General features: G+C 58.8%; 3 protein-coding genes across 4 annotated transcripts; 2 read left to right on the top strand and 1 right to left on the bottom strand.

Annotated features, from left to right (window-relative positions):
• Window positions 1-378: 378 nt before the first annotated feature.
• On the bottom strand, window positions 379-4,027 carry LOC146432179 (fibulin-7-like). The gene is made up of 8 exons (XM_085071202.1): window positions 3,683-4,027; window positions 3,087-3,243; window positions 2,750-2,920; window positions 2,455-2,580; window positions 2,175-2,297; window positions 1,946-2,083; window positions 1,718-1,856; window positions 379-993 (listed from the first exon to the last, which is right to left on the bottom strand). Exons 1-8 carry the CDS (start codon window positions 3,749-3,751, stop codon window positions 633-635), a joined length of 1,284 nt encoding a protein of 427 aa, XP_084927328.1. The 5' UTR covers window positions 3,752-4,027; the 3' UTR covers window positions 379-632.
• A 1,171-nt stretch (window positions 4,028-5,198) lies between these two features.
• LOC146432178 (C-type lectin domain family 18 member A-like) lies at window positions 5,199-9,929 on the top strand. The gene is made up of 12 exons (XM_085071642.1): window positions 5,199-5,689; window positions 6,379-6,470; window positions 6,895-7,119; window positions 7,185-7,282; window positions 7,743-7,864; window positions 7,955-8,062; window positions 8,281-8,373; window positions 8,513-8,619; window positions 8,756-8,885; window positions 8,956-9,052; window positions 9,131-9,222; window positions 9,385-9,929. The coding sequence occupies exons 1-12, from the start codon at window positions 5,590-5,592 to the stop codon at window positions 9,420-9,422; spliced, it is 1,302 nt and encodes a 433-aa protein (XP_084927768.1). The 5' UTR covers window positions 5,199-5,589; the 3' UTR covers window positions 9,423-9,929.
• A 956-nt stretch (window positions 9,930-10,885) lies between these two features.
• Window positions 10,886-18,057, top strand: LOC146432177 (RNA-binding Raly-like protein). 2 transcript variants are annotated; one of them, XM_085071641.1, is made up of 7 exons: window positions 10,886-11,031; window positions 13,033-13,111; window positions 15,350-15,397; window positions 15,738-15,886; window positions 16,218-16,331; window positions 16,595-16,761; window positions 17,147-18,057. In XM_085071641.1, the coding sequence occupies exons 1-7, from the start codon at window positions 10,995-10,997 to the stop codon at window positions 17,183-17,185; spliced, it is 633 nt and encodes a 210-aa protein (XP_084927767.1). In that variant the 5' UTR covers window positions 10,886-10,994; the 3' UTR covers window positions 17,186-18,057. The 2 variants fall into 2 exon arrangements, with proteins under 2 accessions (XP_084927767.1, XP_084927766.1); XM_085071640.1 differs by having other exon boundaries at window positions 10,887-11,031; window positions 15,347-15,397.
• Window positions 18,058-18,159: the final 102 nt, after the last annotated feature.

The following is an 18,159-nucleotide window of genomic DNA, read 5'->3' as shown; positions in this document are numbered from 1 at the left end:
ATGTTGGAAGTTGTCCCTGCCCATGGCAGTGGGTTGGCACAAGATGATCCCTTCCAACCCAAACCATTCTGTGATTCTCTCTTCAGCCCATCTCCCATTTTTGTGCTGGGAGTCTCTTCAGTGTGGCCCCCAGGAACAGTGGTGCTGGAAGGGACGTGGACAGTGCATGACCCTGGCTGGGCCTGGTAGCTCTATGGGCACCCCAAGCTCTGCAAGGTGACCCTGCCATTAGCACAGCCACTAGCTGTCCCCAGCAGCCTCACCCCAGGAACACAAGACATAGAGCAAGGAGGACACCCTTCCTACAGCCACTTTTCTTTTATTAGAGATTACAAGATGCAAGAAGCTGAATCTGCATGCCAAGTGCTGTTGGCTCACTCTGTCTTTCCCCTCCATGTGCCATGTGGGCAGAGAGGAGGGGGCTGGCAGAGGCAGGCACCCCCAGGCTGGTCCTTCCATTGCCTGTAGGGTTTTCCCTATAGGGACACAGTTTTTACTGTGGTGGCTATAAGAAAGCATTATGAGAGAGGGATATCTCCAATGGGACAAAAATTGGGACCACTGAGCTGAATCTGCTCCACTGCTTCCCAGGAGAGACTCTGGCATGGCCCCACACCTGCCTCCAAAGGCAGTCAAAACACGTATGGAGACACAAAAACTGTGACCTTGAAGATGTGCTTGCCCAGGAGGATTTTGTGGGAGAACTCGCTCATCTCCAGCTCCACCTCCAGCGTGGCTGGCCCTGCCACAGGGCTGGTGAGCAGCAGCTCTCCCGTCTGCCTGTCTGAGCGCCGCACGGCGAAGACGCCCTGGCCCCGGCCGCCCGTGATGGCAAAGCGCAGGCTGTCACCCACGAAGCGAGTGGTGGACATCTTGAAGAGGACACGGGGCACAGTGCGGTTGGCCTGGAGCGGCAGGTAGTGGAAGGAGATGGAGCTGGCAGCCAGGTGACAGGCTCGGCTCTCCATGGGGCAGGGGTTCCTCTCGCACTGGCTGCCAGGAGAGAAGGGGTGCCACTGCTCAGTGCCGTGGTTTGGCTCTCAGGGAGCTGCCCTTCACCCTGCAAACAAGCCCAGCCCACGCCAAAGGCAGCATCTCCAGCCCTGCTGTCAGTCCTGTGGCAGAGCAACCCAAGACAGACACATCCTAGTGTGCCCAGCACTGGATCTCTGCCTCACCCCTATTTCTGCCAGGCAAATGCCATGGCTTGCAGGTACACAGCTCTGGGTGATGCTCTGAGACTGGGACTGGGTGGGTACCACAGACACAGCTGAAGGCCAGGGATGGAACCAGATGTGCCTCCTGAAGAGGAACCTGCCAGGATCAGGGATACTCCTCTGCTTGGGTGGCACAAAGCAGTTTAATTTCAAGAGCAGGATGGCTGGGACTGCTGGAAGTCAGCTGATGGGACCACATGGATGTGCAGCAGAGGAAAACCAGCATCATTCCCCCTAGGCTGGGGCTCTGAATGGGGCCAGGATCCTGGATAAACCCACCATGTATTGGAGTGCTCCCACCTGGACCCCCACCATCCCAAGATCATCAGGGAGAATGCCAAGCGCACCTGAGCTCCCCTTGTGGCAATTTGCTACCACTGCTGGCTGACACTCGCCCTGCTGCCCATGGGTGACACCATACAGTCCCCAGTGCACAATAGGACCCATCACCCTGAGACAGGGCATGGCACAGCCTGAGCCACGCGCAGTATGGTACTCACAAGGCAGAGGTCTTGACATAGCTGGTGTTGTGGCGCGGCGGGGGACACTTGGGGCGCACGCAGCGGTAGCCCCCAAAAGTGTTGATGCAGAGGTCACCCTGGGTGCAGTTGTGTTGCCTTCCAGTGCACTCATTCACGTCTGTGGTGGTGTCATGGGGTGAGTGGGGCTTTTCCCACTGCACCCCTCTTCCCGTGGGAGGGTCCCTGCCCTGCACCCTGGGTTCTTACCCTCGCAGGCGTTGCGGTCAGCATGGAGCAGGTAGCCAGGGGGGCAGAGGCAGCGATAGGAGCCAGGGAGGTTGAGGCAGTCATGAAGGCAAATCCGCGTCTGGGGGCTGGACTGGTAGAGCTGGCATTCATCCACATCTAGGGTGGACCAAATGGGGAATGCCCAGAGGGGTCCTGTTGCCTCCAAGCCTTGTTCTCCACCTTGCCCTCATCTTCATTCCCCTTTTACCTTGGCAGACACCCCCAGGTCGCAGCTGGAAGCCGGTGTCACAGCTGCAACGCCGGGAGCCCGAGCGACCCTCTGCACAGCGGGGCTGGCGGCTGAAGGAGGTGTTGCTCAGTGTCACCCAGTCTGCAGGGGACAGCAGGTGTCACATGCTGGGGCATGGGGAGATGGTGGGGGCCAAGGTTCCAGGGAGCTGCCAGTGAAGGGGGAGACAGGAGCAGCATGGCCAGGTACTGTCCCCATGAGCATCCCTGTCCTCTGTAGCCCAAACCCAGGCACCTACAGGAGTAGACGGGGCTCTGGCAGCTGGGGCCTGACCAGCCTGGGGGGCAGAGGCACGTGTAGCTCTGGTTGCCATCCACGCAAGTCCCACTGTTGGCACATGGGTTGCTGGAGCAGTCATCAGTACCTAGGGAGAAAGAGCTCATGAGCACCAGCTGGAGAAGTGCATCCTTGCCCAATCCCAGTGCCTATTGCTGCAGCCTCTGGGCAGAGCAATGGAACCCCACGGCTCAGGGTGACAGAGGAGCCCACAGGCAGGGCTGAGCCCATGGCACCCCAACCCTGCTCCACTTCACTTCTGCAGAAGGGCTGGGTGCCACTCCACGTGCGGTTGTGCCGGCAGGCGCGTGTCTCCGAGCCCACCAGCTGGAAGCCAGCGTCGCAGATGAAGTGAACTTCATGGCCCACCCGCAGGCTCTGGCCCAGCATCCGTCCATTCAGGGGCACTGCCAGCTGCGGACAGGTCTCTGTGGATGGACAGACATAGGTGGGGGTGGACATCGCCAGCCTGAAGCTAACCCCAGCCTGGCAGGGAGCTGGGGGTCCCTTGCCCAGGCTATTTGCATGGGTGCAGGGGTTGCATCCAGCCCCATGGGTGGATACTAGCCAGCGGTGGTAACTAGCCAGGGTTACCGTTGCGTTTGGTGGCTGGTCTCTGGAGGTGGCTCTGGAGGAGGGAAAGCTGCTGCCGGAGCCTGCGTGTGCCCCGCAGGTGAGCAGCCTCCTGTGCCACCAGCAGCTTCTGCATCTGCCGCACCACACTGAGTGCCTGCTGCCTGTTCAGGCATTCCTGGGGGAACATGGGGACACTCCAATCACCCGCTGGATTCCCCTGCCATGCTGGCACAGCCTGGGAGGACTCTTCCAAGCAGGCAGCATCTTTGGAGTTGGTTTGGATATCATGCTTTGGACAGAGCCCCTTCCCATCCTGGCTGGGGTCTGACCCTGGCACCATGTCTGCTCCAGCTTCAGCTCCCACCTCCCAGTCCTGCTCTGGGACTTGGACGTTGTGGAGAAGCTGGATGCCCTGAGTGCATTTAATACCATTTCACTGCTGCAGGGGAAAAGCCCCATGACCATCCCCCCTGGCCCTGGCAGCCCCACGGGCAGGGTGGCTGTGCCATACCCCCCACTCTGGGCTGGTGTCAGGATGTGAGAGGTAGGTGCTGAGCAGCCCGCAGTGGGAGGTCTGCAGCTGGAGTTGGAGGGGAGGGAATGTAGGTCCTTACCTGGGAGCTGCTGAGGGGCAGTTGCAGGATGCCCAGGGCCAGCCAGGCAGGCAGTGGGATGAGGAGCATCACGCCGAGGCTGACTACAGGGGCAAGACGCCGGCAGTCCGTTTCTGCTCACAGCCGCGTTCCTGCACTCACCGAGATTTATCCGCAGTGTGTGCCTGTGTGTTTGTTGGTTTTTCCCTGGCTGAGGCCGAGCTGTAGGAAAGTTTCCCCTTGGCACTGGTGCTAACCTCTCCCTTCCCTTCCGTTCCTTTCCCTCTCTGCACATCAGAGGCTTTGGGGCCTTTCATGTCTCAGGGCCAGCAGATATCAGGGCCAGGCGGTGGCTGTCACGGCACTTACGGTGGTACCGGCAGTGCCGGGCTCACCACACGGCCAGTCCCAGCTCTGGGGCTCCCCGGCATGCAGGGATGCAGGATGAGGCTAATCCCGTGCGCTAGCTAAGCCTGGGAAAGTCTCCTGGGAGAAAAGATGACTTTGGGGTCTGTGCAGAGGTTCAGCTCTCCAGCGGGGCTGGGGCTGCTGGGAAGGGCAGCCCAGGAATGCTGCAGACTCACTGGACTCAGCACAGCTTTGCTGGGGTGTGCTCAGCCCTGGCTGGAGTTCAGAGGAGAACCCCAGGGCTCTGTTGCAGCCTGGAGCTGGAGTGCAGTTGATGTTATGGTCTACATTAACATAAGAGTCAGGGGTAATGTTAGAGTCAGCATTAGGACTAGGGATGAGGTTAGGATTAAAGTTTGGATTAGGGTTGAGGTTAGGATTAGAGTTGGGGTTAGAGTTGAGGTTAGAATTAGGGTTAGGGTTAACATTAGGGTTAGGTTTGGAGGGAGCATTAAATTTAATATTTTGATTATCATTAAACTCATGATTAAGGGTAAAGTCAGGGGGGTTTTATGGTTAATGGTAGTGTAAGGATTCGTGCCAATGGCTCAGATCCATATTAGCTGAAGGTTTTGTATGAGAGGCTGGCATTTACATTAGTGCCAGGTTTCAGGCTAGGGTCAGGGTTAGACTCAGGCTGAGGGAAGTGAAGCATTTAGAGCTGGGTTTATGCTGACACCCAGCTGTGCCCTGACAGCTGGTGGGTAGGATGCTCCCCGTCCCTCCCGTCTGTGGCATTTCATAATCCTGAGGAGGGATGTCTGAAGCCCACATCTCTGCCCTGTGCCAGGGGAGCACCTGGTATGTTTTTGAGAGCCCTGTGCTGGGGCAGAGCTCTCGAGGGTCCCTGAGCAGCCTGGCCTCTGGGACCCCAGCCCGACCCTGGCTGCCTGCTGAAACACAGCCCACTTGGGCCCAGCATCTCTCCCACCACCAGCCCCCAGCCCTCACATCCTCCCACCCCGTAACCACGCTGCCCAGCTCGCCGGAGCGGGTATTTGGCTTCATGCCGGCAGCGGTGTGTGTTACCTCCCCGGCATGTTTAATTCATGGGGCAGGAGGAAGGCTGGCAGCAGAGGCCCCCTTGCTGCCCCAGCCCCTTGGCTTCCAGTCTCCCAGTGTCCCAAAGTGGGTGCTGCTTGCGACCCCCGCTCCGGCTGCCCTCACACCAGACCCCGGCTCGGCAGCGGGGCTGGGGCAGAGCACGGAGGGCTGACCCGCTGCGGGACATCCCGGCGGGGCTGCAGCCCGGGGCCCCGGGAGTTGTCTGCCACATTCGCTCCAGCGAGCAACTGTTTTGACAGAGCTATTACTCACCCGTCAAGCTTTTGTTCCCGCTGCCCAGCGGTGCCTGTCTGGAGTCCTGAATAGGATCAAATCCTGCAACCAGACACACACACACGCACACAGGAGCGAGCGGCCGAGCTCGCCCCAAAGCCAGGGCTGCTGCGGGGCGGCTCGGCTCTCCCCAGTCCTCCCTCCGGAGCTTGGGGGTCTGGTCCCCCCACCCCAGGACCTACATGAAGCTCTTGGTCCTGCTGGTTTGCAACCTCCTGGTGTGGAGGATGGGTGAGACGAGGTCGGATGCTCCAGAAAAGTTGTCCCCGCTGGCTCCAGGAGGTAACTGGGAGAGGGGCTGTCTCTCCGGCAGCAGGGCTGGGAGGCAGCTGGTTTGGGGGCTGAGTGCACCCTGAACACCATCCCCTTGGGTCAGACCAGATGTGTGGGGGGCTGGGTGGGTGATGGGCACCCAGGGATTGCAGTGGGAGGCTTGGTGGGGGTAGGGGCTGAGGTTGGAATGAGACTGGGAGAGGGGGCATGGAACTGGTGATGGGATGGAGCTGGAGGGCTCTGGGGCTGGTGTTGCAGTGGCACGAGGGGGCTCTGGGGCTGGTAAAGGGATGGAGCCAGTGATGGAATGGGTCTGGTTGTGCTGCAGCTGGTGATGAGGGCTAGTGATGGGTCTAGCCCAGTGGGGTCTGGATCCTGGCAGGGCAGAGGCTGGGGGGCAGAGAGGGTACATTCCTGGCAGTCTCAGCCCACCCGTGCGAGACGGGGGCCCAGCGGGCCGCCCCCTCCCCTCGGCCCCTTCCCCCTTTTGTGCTCCCAGCCCAAAAGCTCTTTCTTCTCTCCCCTCAAGTCTCCATGGAGACCCGGGTGCCTTCATGGTATCCCCGGCTGCGGTCGGAACCTTCAGGGGGAATTCCCACGGTCCCCCAAAGGGTCCGGCCACAGCCAGGGATACGGGGAAGGCACTCGTACCCCTCAGCCCCCTTGGCCCCATCTGTATCTCCTGCTGTCCCTCCCAGCTCTCAGCATGAAGGAGACCTTCCTGGTGCTCTCGCTGCACAACAAGTTGAGGAGCAAAGTGCAGCCCCCTGCTGCAAACATGCAGAAGCTGGTGAGCCCACTCGCAGGTCCTGTGTCCCCCACTTTCGATGTCACATCCACCTCTCACTCTATGCCCAGGGATGTGGGCAGCCCGTGGGTGATACACAGTGGTTTGCTAACACGCTAATGAAGCAGAAGAGCTGGCTGGTGTGGGGCCCTGGGAAAGGGCATGCTGCCGGCACTGCCACATCCAGGGTACACCAAAAACAGGGCTGGTCTCTTGAGGTGCCTTTTGGGGTCCCCCATGTCCCTTTGATGTCTCCTGATCACCCCACAGCCACCCACACCAAGGGCAGGATTGGACCCTAGGGATCCCTTGCAGCATGCCCCATGCTGACCCTCTGAAGTCCCCCAGCCACCCCCTGGACTGACCGCCTTGGTGGTCCCCAAACCCCCTTGGCTGTTCCCTGGGTGGCTCATGCCCATCCCCGCAGGAGTGGAGCGAGGAGCTGGGGCGGCTGGCGGGGGCACGGGCAGCCAGCTGTCTGGAGGGCCCTGCTCCCCCACCAGCCCCACAGCTGGGCTGGAGCGAGGTCCTGCTGCCGGCGGGCGCTGGAGGCTTCGGGGCTGTACTGGAGCTCTGGTTCGCAGAGGGACGACGCTATGACTACGGGACGGGGCGCTGTGCCGGCAATGCCACCTGCCGCCACTACACCCAGGTGGGCACGAGGGGAATGGGGTGCCGCTGGCGTCCGGAGCCCCACTGACCAGTGCTCTCCCACAGCTGGTGTGGGCCACGGCGGGGCAGCTGGGCTGCGGCCGGCACCACTGCCCAGGCCGCCACGGCCCCAGGGAGGCCTTCGCCTGTGCCTACTCCCCAGGGTAAGGGGCTGCGGGGTGGGGTCGGGGCGTGGTGGGTGTGGCAGCGAGGGGTGGGGCTTAGTGTGAATGGGCGGGACTTAGCAATATGGGTGGGGTCTCAACTGGGTGTGTCCAGGGAGGGTGTGGGTTGAGCTATGGGATGTGTGGTCAGAGAGGGCGGAGCTTGTCCTGGTGGTGGGTGGGGCTGGCTGATGTGGGTGGGACTTGGATATGTAAATAGAGCTATGGTTTGGAAGCGGGTGGGTCTGGATGTTGTGGGTGGGGTTATGTGCTGAAGTGGACAGGGCTGAATGCTGTGGACAGGACAGAGTGCTGGAAGTGGGTGGGGCTGGGGAATGTAGGCAGGGCTGTGATTTAGAAATGGGTGTGGCTTTGCCATGTGGGTGGGGGCTTGCCCCAGAAAGGGGTGTGGCTTGCATGGGTGGGCGGGGCATCCTCCTCCAGCTGCCTGTGGGGCCAGGGGCAACTGGGAGGTGGCCGGGACACCCATCCTGCCCTACAAGCAGGGACCCTGGTGCTCCCTCTGCACCGCCGGCCTCTCTGGCTGCTTCAAGTCCTGGGACCACAGCGGCGGGCTCTGCGGTGAGTCCCCGCCGTCCCCACGGCCCCTGCATGGCCCTGGTGATGCTGCCTCCACCCCTGACGCTCTCACTGCCACTCTGGTGTTTCCAGAGGTGCCCAGAAACCCCTGTCGTATGAGCTGCAGGAACAGCGGGCGCCTCGACATGAGCAGCTGCCAGTGCGCCTGTCCCCCCGGCTACACGGGCAGGTACTGCCAAGGTGAGAGGGCACCGTGCAGCCTCCAGAGGCTTGTGCATGGCTGCTGCAGGGCATGTGTGAGCAGGCTGGGTGCAGTGCATGCAGGCACAGAGTCGGTGCAGTGCCTGCATGGGCTCGGCCAGTGCAGCGTGGGCAGCACAGCCAGCACAGGGGGAGTAGTGCTGGGCGGGCAGGCGCTGCTGAGCCCTCTGATAGCTAATGCAGTGCCATGCCCACAGTGAGGTGCAGTGGGCAGTGCCTCCACGGAAAGTTCAGGAAGGAGGAGTGCTCCTGCCTCTGCGACGCGGGCTACGGTGGAGCTGAGTGTGGCAGTGAGTCTGAGCCCACCTGCACTGGTGCGGGGTGGCAGCAGGGATTCACAGGCAGGGACCCCCAAAGTGGGGCAAAGGGCCCTCTGTGGGCCCAGCTCTGCCAGCACAAGGACTCACATGCTCCTGCCTGTGCCCCCAGTGAAGATCCATTTCCCCTTCCATGCCTGCGATGCGCGGATAGACAGCGACTGCTTCATGGTGTCCCCTGAGGCTGACACCTACTACGGAGCCAAAATTAAATGCCAGGTGAACTCCTGAAGTGCTCTGAGCATCCCTGTGCAACTGAAAAGTGCCACACATGCTTGCAGCCACCCTCCCGGCATCTCTGCCTGGTGCAGGGCTGGGTCACACAGGTGGGGCAGTCTTGCTCCCTTCCCTACAGGAAAAAGGGGCAATGCTGGCCCAGATAAGAAACCAGAAGGTTCAGGACATCCTGGCTTTCTACCTCAGCCGCTTGGAGATGGGTAACAGGGTGACAGACACAGATTTTGAGACTGGAAACTTCTGGATTGGTAAGAGACAGCAGGGGGCAGGTTGCCTGGTGTGCTGGCAGACGTGCCAACCTACCTCCTGCTCCTCCAGGTCTCACCTACAAGACATCCAAGGCTTCTTTCCGCTGGGACGTGGGCGAGCCATCCTCCTTCACCAGCTTTGCTTTCGGGCAGCCAGACAACCAGGGGTAAGTAAATCTAGAGGACACTGAACTCTGCATGGTGTCATTACTGGCTGGCTTCACCACCATCCTGGGGGGACACAGGTTTGGGAACTGTGTGGAGATGCAAGCATCAACTGCCTTCAACTGGAATGATCAGCGCTGCAAGACTCGAAACCGGTACATCTGCCAGTTTGGTGAGTGAGAGGCTCAGAGCCCTCCTGTGCCTTCCTGGGTGTGCTGAGCCCTGCAGGTGCCAGTCCCTGGCTCTGCTGGGTCTATCTCTTGTTGCCAGCCCTGCCCAGACTTCTGTGTCTCTCCTGGGGTGGCAGGCACTGACTCTACACATGCCATTGCAGCCCAGGAACACATTGCCCTATGGCAGAGGGATCCCTGAGCTGGCAGCCCCGGGAATCAGCCAGTGCTGGCTGCTGCGCTGAACCTGTGGCTCAGAAGGACCCTTGCCGTGCCAAGCCCAGACCACGGTTCAGGAGGATTTTCCCCCAGCTCACTTGTGCAGGGAATGAGAGACTGAGGGGATCCATGGTGCTGGGACCTGGCAAGAAGGGGTGTGCTTTACATCAGCATCCCTGAAACAGCATCTTCTTCTACCCCTCACTTTTTTCTGTCACCATCACCATCACTCTGCAGGTGTGCATCCCAGGCAGGAGATGCCCCGGCAACATCCAGGTACAGCCACATCCTCCTCCAAAATTGGCAGCTGGGCTGTGTCTGGACTGTGGTCTCAGTGTAACAAGGGGCCAAGGGGGCTCTTTGGGGGTGCAGACCTTGCACATCTCAGGGTGAGGACTGGGCTCAGCTCTGAGCCATCATCCTGATCTGAGTGAGAACCCATCAGCCTGGTGGGTTCCTCATGATCACCTGGTCGTTCATCATCATCATCATCATCATCATCATCATCATCATCATCATCTGCCCAGTCATTAATAAAGACCCTCTCTACCTTGGGAAGAGCAGTTTGTCTCTTTTTCCTCCCCCAAGCCCATCAGACTCTCCCTAGCACAGCCCACATCCTTCCTGCACTGGGTGGTACTTCCAGCTTCATCTCTGGAACACATTCTGGGGTTGCAGGAGCTAAGGCCAGCCTTGGCTGAGCTCATCTTCAGCACGTGGGGTTGTTTTGGAGGGGCACCATTAGCCAGGAGCTGCTTTTTCCAGCCCCAGGATGGCCCCAAGTCACAGCACCCCCTGTGCTGGGTGCAAGCCTGTGCCCCCAGCACTGGTGGGTGTCAGTGGGTCAGTGGGTGTTTTTGGAGGGGACATGCCACTGCCCTCCTTCTTTCATGACAGCCTGCTCCAGTGCTGAGCTGGAGTGGGAATTAAAATGTCCACAGCCAGGGCGTTGCATGGCTTGTTGGTTGTGCCCTGTCTTAGCCGAGGGAAGGCACCATCCACATGGCTGGGCTTGGCTCGTGGCTCTGGGCAAACCCTGAAACTGAGTGAAACTGAGCGGCGGCCAGGAGGGCAGGGGCTGGCAGGTGGGAGATGGCGGGAGGATGGAACTGAAGGAGCCCAGGAGGGATGAAGGTGAGGATGAAGATCTCGAGGGCAGGGTCCACCAGGTGGGACGGGAGGATGGAGCTGGAAGGAACCCAGGAAGGATGAGGATGAGGGTAAGGATGGAGATCCCGAGGGCGGGGTCCGGCAGGTGGGAAGGGGCGAGAGGATGGAGCTGGCAGGAGCGCAGGGAGGATCGGGGTGATGCTGGAGATCCCCGGGGCAGGGTGAGCCCGGTCCCGCCATGCTGGCAGTGGGGCGGGCAGGGACAGGCAGCGGGGCTGCCACAGACCACCGTGCGGGGCGCGGTGTCCCCCTGCCGCGCCGCGGTGGTGCGGCCCGAGGCCCCTCCGCCCGGCGGTGGTAGCGCCCGGTGGCAGCGCGCTCGGTCGGTGCGGGGCGCGGGGTGCGGGTGCGGGTGCGGGTGCGGGAGCGGGGCCGGAGCGGGGCCATGACGCTCTTCGGCAGCGGGGACGCGGGCTGGAGATGTGAGTACCGGCCGGATCCGGCCCTCCACCCTCCCCGAGTGCCCCACCGCGGGATCGGCTCTCCACCCGCACCCCTCCCCCGGGAGATGCTCCGGCACCGGGATGCTTGCCCGGCACCGGCAGCTCTGACCGAGGCGGGGGTGTCCCCCTGCAGCCTTCTAGTGCACTAAGGGCCCCCTCCCGGGTGCCCACCACGGCGTTACCAGTCCCTCCTCGGGGCTGGATGACCTCCCAATACCCGGGATGCCTGGTCCTCCCATGCCATCGCCCCTGGGACAAGGATGTTCTCCCGGTACAGGGATGCCCCCATGGCATTACCTCTCCATAGGAATTAGCTTCAGGATAGGAATATCTTCCCAGTACTGGGATGTCCCCATGCCATTCCCTTCTAGGACAGGGATTTCTTCCAGTTTGGGAATGTCCTCATGCCATTAACCCCAGGTCAGGGATGTCCTCTCAATACCAGGATGCCCCCATCCTAATAACCCCCAGGACAGGAATATCCTCTTAAGTTCTGGGATGACCCCCCATGCATTATTCCCCCAGGAATATACCATTACTCCACCAGGACAAGAATATTCTCCCAGTACCCTTCTGTTACTGAGCAGGGGAAGGAGTCCAGTCACAGGGTAAATCAGCCTGGGGTGATGGAGCCCTGGTGGCTGGGTCCCTTGCCCTAACAGGACAGTCCCCATGGTTCCAGCGGCCTGTGACAGGGTGTCTAGCCATGGCTGGGGTCCTGGCTGGGGTACTGAGGTCTCTGTCCTGCTGTCAGGCAGGACAGTGGGTGTCTCTGCTCACCAGGTGTGATGGGTTGGAGAGAGGAATGTTAACAGTGGGCTCTGGCTCTTAGCAGAGCACAGCCATCCCTAGGGATGCTGCTGCACCCGTGGAAAATTGGTGCCAGCATTTCCTGGTGAACACTGAGCACCTTCTCCAGTTCACCCTGAGATCAGGGCCAGCCCACAGACTTCATCACACAAGGTGGCAGCCTGGAAAGCAAACAAGTGCCAGTTTCTTTCTCCTTGAATCTTGCTCAGAAACCCCCTTCTCTGTAGGGGTAGCAGGATAGTGGGGCTTGAGGGGCTGTGGCCAGCATCCAGGCTCTTGGGAGGTCTAGGCTGCTCTCATGGGCTGGTGTGTTCCCAGATGACTTGAGAAGCTTCAGCATAGGTTTCCCTGGTGCAAGAGTATCCACAATGTCACCTGTGTAACAACTGGTCACACTTACTGTGGCCAAGGGTGGGTGTGCAAGAAGGAGCCCTCAGCTGTCTCCTCACCCCAGGGGCCAGAGAGGTTTTGGAGTGTCCTAAAAATGCAAAACTAAATATATGGAGATATTCATAAACCAGAGCATTGGTGCCTCTCAAATGTATATGCAGAAAATAAATTCAAGCTGGCTTTTATATGGATGATGGCTGTGAAATCCTAAAGAAGGGATGAAGAGCATCGCTGGGGAGGTGTGATGTGGCATCACTGAGCTGTGCGTCCAGAGGCATCTCCACCCCACATATCATCACATGTGTCTCGGCAGCCTTCGGGAGGGTGAAGCAGCTGGACACAGGGCTTCCCCCATCCCTGGCATCCAGCAGCACTCACCGGCATCCCACTGGCCTGGATATTCCTGAAAAATGTCCCAGCCACCCAGCAGGAGTGCTAGCAAAGGTGGATTAACTACAGTGGTGAGAAATATCTCTGCAGGTTAACTACCCTCATCAGCTGAGTGCTTTCTGCCACCCTAATTGGAGCCTGCCCAACTGAGTCCTTGGGATGGGGCACCCATGGGAAGGGACGGCATGGAGCCACATGTTCTAGAACAACCTTGGGCTGCTCCCATCCTTCCCAAAAAATCTAGAGAGATCCTCCTGCTCTGCAGTGGGACATCTCCATCCAGAAATGGAGCCTGGCTGGGAAGCTGGTATCAGAGACTTGTCTGTGTGGGGTAGGATGTTGGCATCCCCTTTTCCTTCTACTGCTCATTTCCCTCCTCTCTCCCCTCAGATCTGGACATGGCCAGGGAGCCCAAGCCGAGCCGGGCCAGGCTGGGCCAGAAGAGGCAGCACAGCAGCAGCTTGTACCAGTGAGTGCCTGTGTGTGGGGAGGGGCTGCACTGGGGGCTGGGGATTGTCCCACACCTGGCTCCTTTTCCTTCTCTGCTCTCTGTCACTCACGCCTCTGGCTATTCCAGCTGGGAGGAGCGGGTAGGGACATCCCTGCCTTATCCCAACGGGGCTCTTGGAGCATTACCCAGTGTACAGGTGCCATCTGGAGTCCTCGCCAGGCCCCTCCTGGTGTGTGTCACTAATGGGGTGTGGGGATTCCCCTTTCATATCTGAAGGTGGTGGGAGAACAAGCAGAGCTCTGTGATCTCCACACCTGCTACAGATCTTGCCCCCCAGTAAGTGTCAGGGGGCAAGTTGAGGTTGGACATAAGGAATAAATTCTTCCCTGTGAGGGTGGTGAGGTCCTGGCACAGGCTGCCCAGAGAAGCTGTGGATATCCCATCCCAGGAGGTGTTCAAGATCAGGTTGGACAGCACTTGGAACAACCTGGTATAGTGGAAGGTGTCACTGCCCATGGCAGGGGATTTGAAATGAGATCTTTAAGGACTCTTCCAACCAAAACCATTCCAGGATTCTATGATTCTATGTCAACATCAGTTGCAACTATGGCTTCTAAATGCTGCTCCTCAGGGACAGACACCCCTGTAGAGGCACACAGGGATGGCAATTGCCCTGAGGATGGCAGTAGGTGATGGTGATGGTGGCACAAGTGGTAGATGAAGAACTGGTCCCCATCCCTGTGCACTTTTGGCTCCACGCCTCAGTGGATGTATGGTGAGGAGGGGATCAGAGCTGGGCTCCTGTCTTGTTAGATCTTTTTTTGTGAACACCCTGACTGAACTAATTGCTCTGCCTGTTGCCATGGAGCTGAAGGGATGCAGCACTGGAGGGCCGGGACTGCTGGCCCCCTTGGGCGCTGGAGCGTGGCAGCCACTGCTTTTGCTCTTCCCAGGGGATGCTCTGAGCAAAGAGCTGAGCCAGGAAACCCCTTGTTGTGTCCCCAGTTAGGTGCTAGACCCCAAGACTAGCTGTGCTGCAGTTTCACCTGTTGTCCCACAACACAGGGTGGCCTGTGGCATCCCTGTCCCTTTTGGCATGGGCTCCATGCAGCACCAGCAGCCATTGGAGGGGGCACCTCCCCTGTGCCCTGTGTGTAGGTAAGGACACCTTTCCATCTGCCCATCCCCTCTTCCCCAGGGCAGGCTGCAACCTTCCTCTCTGAGAGGCAGGAGATGAGGATGTGAAGGACTTGCCATCCCCATCACAGTGAAGGAAACTGGGAAGGCAGCAAGCTTGGACCAAAAGCTCCCAAAATACACCCCAAAAATTGTACCCCAGGTGTAAAGCACAGGAATAGGTGGGTCCTGGTTCCCCAGGGCTGCCAGCTCACCCTTACCAGAAGGGCTGATGCTTGTGGGCTGTGTCCTGTGCAGATGATTCTTGAAGAAGGCAGAGTGGCAGAGGGACAGGGGATGCCTCTGACCCAGGATGGGCTCCAAGCTGCCTAGGCTTGGTGCCTCAGGCAGGGCAGCCTAACTTGCCTGTGAGCCCCCTAGAAGACCTCCAGCTCTCCCTAAGTTCCTGCATTGATCCTGAGGTGACAAGTTCATCTGCAGCCAAATCTGTAGCCCTCGGGAACCTTGTCCTGGTCCCCCCATTCCTGGCAGCATGAAGGCTCCCTGCTCCAAGTGATAGTGATACTCAGAGCATGGCTTTGTCTCCTCTTGGGTTAGGCTTAATCCTACGCATCCTGAATCTGCAAGAGCTGAAACAGCAAAATGAACATCAGCATCTTTCCTCTTCCTCTTCTTCCATCTCCTTCTCCCACTCCCTGCTCCTGGTCCAGAGTGCATGATTTATTACTGGAATGCCACTGCCTGCAGTGGAAGGGATCTGTCAACAGATCACTTCTTAATTTGGAGCCAAGCAAGCTGACAGCATGTGCATGGAACCACAACCATGAAATTTAACATCAGGCATTCTAAATGCAGCTTCCTGAGAGCAGACCTTGCTGATGCTGCCCTGGGGACTCTCACCATCCCCCTCAACACTCTTGTTTGCCTCTGAGGAAGATCCCTCCCAGGACACAGCCACCTCCTGGAGCATGCAGCAGCTTGCATGGGATCCTCTGGGATGCCTCCCACTCCCAAGGGATGAAGGCTGGGTGGGTGCTGTGCCCAGCAGTGACTGCTCCACGGTGTCTGTGGACCCGCAGGGCAGGTGATATGTTCTCCTCTCTCCCACTTCTGCAGCAGCAACTGCGACCTGGACTATGATCTCTACAGGGACGACTTCCCGTACCGGTGAGCGCAGCATCCCAGGAGTGAGATGAGCTGAGCATGTGTGGGTTTGGCACTCAACTGTATCTCTGACTGTGGAAAAATGGGGTGTTCCCGGGCATCTGTCCCCTTGCCTTAGACAAAGGCTCGGTGGTGTTTCCCCATTTTGGGGACCTGCAGCTTCCCCAGGCTGGGGCCCTTGGGTACAGATACATGGGGCAGAGACAGTGTGTGGGCAGGGCAGTGCCCAGGCTGAGGGTTCTTTACTGCACAGGGACCTCAGGAGATACTCTCTTGGCTGGCAGGGGCTGCTGCTGCACCTCTGAGGTTGTGCTCACACCACTGTGCTCTTGTGCCCTTGCAGGGTGTATGAGTACCAGAAGATCCCTCCCCTCATTAACCGCATCCCAGTCAAGACCAGACGGACTCGTTTGGGAGCAGGAAGCAAGAGCAGCCTGAGTCCCCAGTCTGGGACAAGGAGCAGCACCAGCTCTACAACCGGACGGACCAAGTGTAAGTGTAACAGGGCTGGGAGGAAGAGAAAGCTGAGTTCTTGCATCTTGGTGCTTTGGAGCAGTGCCAGAGCCCGGAGGTCCCGCTTGGTGCTGATCCTATTGCTGTGAGTCCCCAGCTCCAGCAGACACAGCATGGGCTACACTGGATCCATTCCTGTTCCCCAAGCATGCCCAGAGGGGAGGATGTTTCATAGAGGAGAATGTTTTGTTTAGGAGAATGCTCCAGAGAGGAGGAATGCTCTGGAGAGGGGGATGCTCCAGAGCTAGCTGCCCAGGATGGTGTGTGCTCCTGGCTCTGGGTGGCGTCCTCATGGCTCCTCTCTCTGCAGTGCGAGCTGAAGAGTTGCACTCCATCAAGGGGGAGCTGAGCCAGATCAAGGCACAGGTGGACAGTCTGCTGGAGAGCCTGGACCGCATGGACCAGCGGAGAGAGCGTCTCACAGGTGAGGGGAATGGCTGCAGACCCTCCAACACTTGCATGTCTGTGCCAGGCAGCTCACAGGCCTGGACCCAGAACTGGGTGTAAGGGGTCCCTCCCTGTGTGCTCAGCACATGCAGAGCTGACTGGGCAAATCCCCTGTATCCATTCCCTTCCCTAGGCTGGCAGACAAGAGCTCAGCTTTTTGGCTGGCACAAGGGAAGCTGGCAAGGACAGGGCTGGTGTTTGCACAGGTACCCCAAATTTCTTCTGTCTCTGCCTTTGCAGGGTCCAAGGAGAGCGAGAAGAAGAGGGCAGAGCCAGGCACAAAGTCGCCATCCCCAGTGAGAGAGGGGTCACGGGAGTCACGGGGGAAGGAGGGGACGGGGGCTGATGGGCACAGCGACCTGCGCAACGTTGACAGTGCTGAGGAGAGCACAGACACAGAGGAGATGGTAAGAGGGGAGCCAGATCTTATGCCAAGCTTTCTGCTTCCCTAAAATCCATCCCTGCTTGCTGGTGAGGGATGCCTGGAATAGATTAAATGCTCCATGGGGGTTCCCCAAGCCATTCCAGCTGTGTGCCAGGGCTAAAACCTTCAGTACCTCCAGGACATTCCCAAGCACCCTGCAGGAAACACCTGGGTGTGCATCACTCCAGCTCTGAGGCTACAAAAAAACCCTCAGAGCAGAAATACCTTTTATCAAAGATGCTGCTGCCACATCTGCATGCCTCAGCTGGGTGTGGGATCCCAGGAACCCCCGTGCTGGGCAGGGTGCTGGGTTTGATCCTGCTGCTGGAGTGCATCACAGGATGGTCATGCTGTGTTTCTCCTCACAGGTGAAAACCCACATGTCGGACCCTGAGGGGAGCCAGTAGCTGGACTGGGATGCTGTGGCCTTCCTGTATGGCCAGTCCTTCCTAGCTTGTGTTCTTTATTTCTTTTGAGGCTTCCAGGTAGTACCACACACATGAGGTGCCTGCCCTCGGCAAGGCTATCCCCTGCTGCCGGCAGCCCTGTGTCCCACCCTGGGAGTTGCCAGCCAGCTCTGGCGAGAGAAGTTTTTGTGTTCCAGTGCACTTGTTTCCTTTTTCCTCCTGTTTTCAGACCTATGGATAAGCAGAGCTGGCCTGGGGAGAGAGGGGAGCAGCAAAAAAATAGAGAGGACTGTATCCCAAAGGAGCATCCCAAATTCCATCTGCCTTGCTGCCAGTATCACCTCAGCCACAGGATGCTGGGGAGCACAGAGGAAGCAGCCCAAGCTCCCACCCCTACAGCACAGGTCGCACCCCAACATTCAGACCCTGGGAATTGGTGCCACAGGCATGGGTACAGCCCAGGATGGCATTCAGAGCTGCTCAGCATCCCATAAGAACCACCCTAAGCCGGCTTTAGGAAGTTGGTTGGTGCCAAGCATAGCTCTAATGGCAGCTGCAGGACCAGCAGTGGGGCAATGCCAACCCAATCACTCCCATTTGCCCCTCCTCCAAATGCGTTTTCCTTACTGGTTTTCCACGGGTTGTTCTTAGCCAGGCATCGAGTCTGTGGCCAGCAGGACTCCAGCAAGAGCTTTACAAGGGCCCCTGGTCCCCCCTGTGCTCCCCAGTGTCGTGTTTCAGTTCTGTGTCCTTCATTTCTTGGTTGTCCTTCTCTCACTGGTAGAAACTTGTTCTGTATTTTCTAATTTGCTCTGGTAAAAGACTGTATTGTGTTGGGAAGAAAAATAATTTGCATTTCTTTTCTTTGGTTATTTGACTCCAATGCAGTTTTTAACAATCTGAAGTGCAAGTTTAATTTTTGTACCCCATTTTATGTGCTGCCAGACACAGCCCCCAGCTCTGAGGGCTTACTT

This window comes from Lichenostomus cassidix, chromosome 11 (genome assembly GCF_008360975.1).
Source record: "Lichenostomus cassidix isolate B80296 chromosome 11, HeHo_3.0, whole genome shotgun sequence".
Taxonomy (NCBI): domain Eukaryota; kingdom Metazoa; phylum Chordata; class Aves; order Passeriformes; family Meliphagidae; genus Lichenostomus; species Lichenostomus cassidix.
This window is presented reverse-complemented; position numbering and strand designations above follow the sequence as displayed.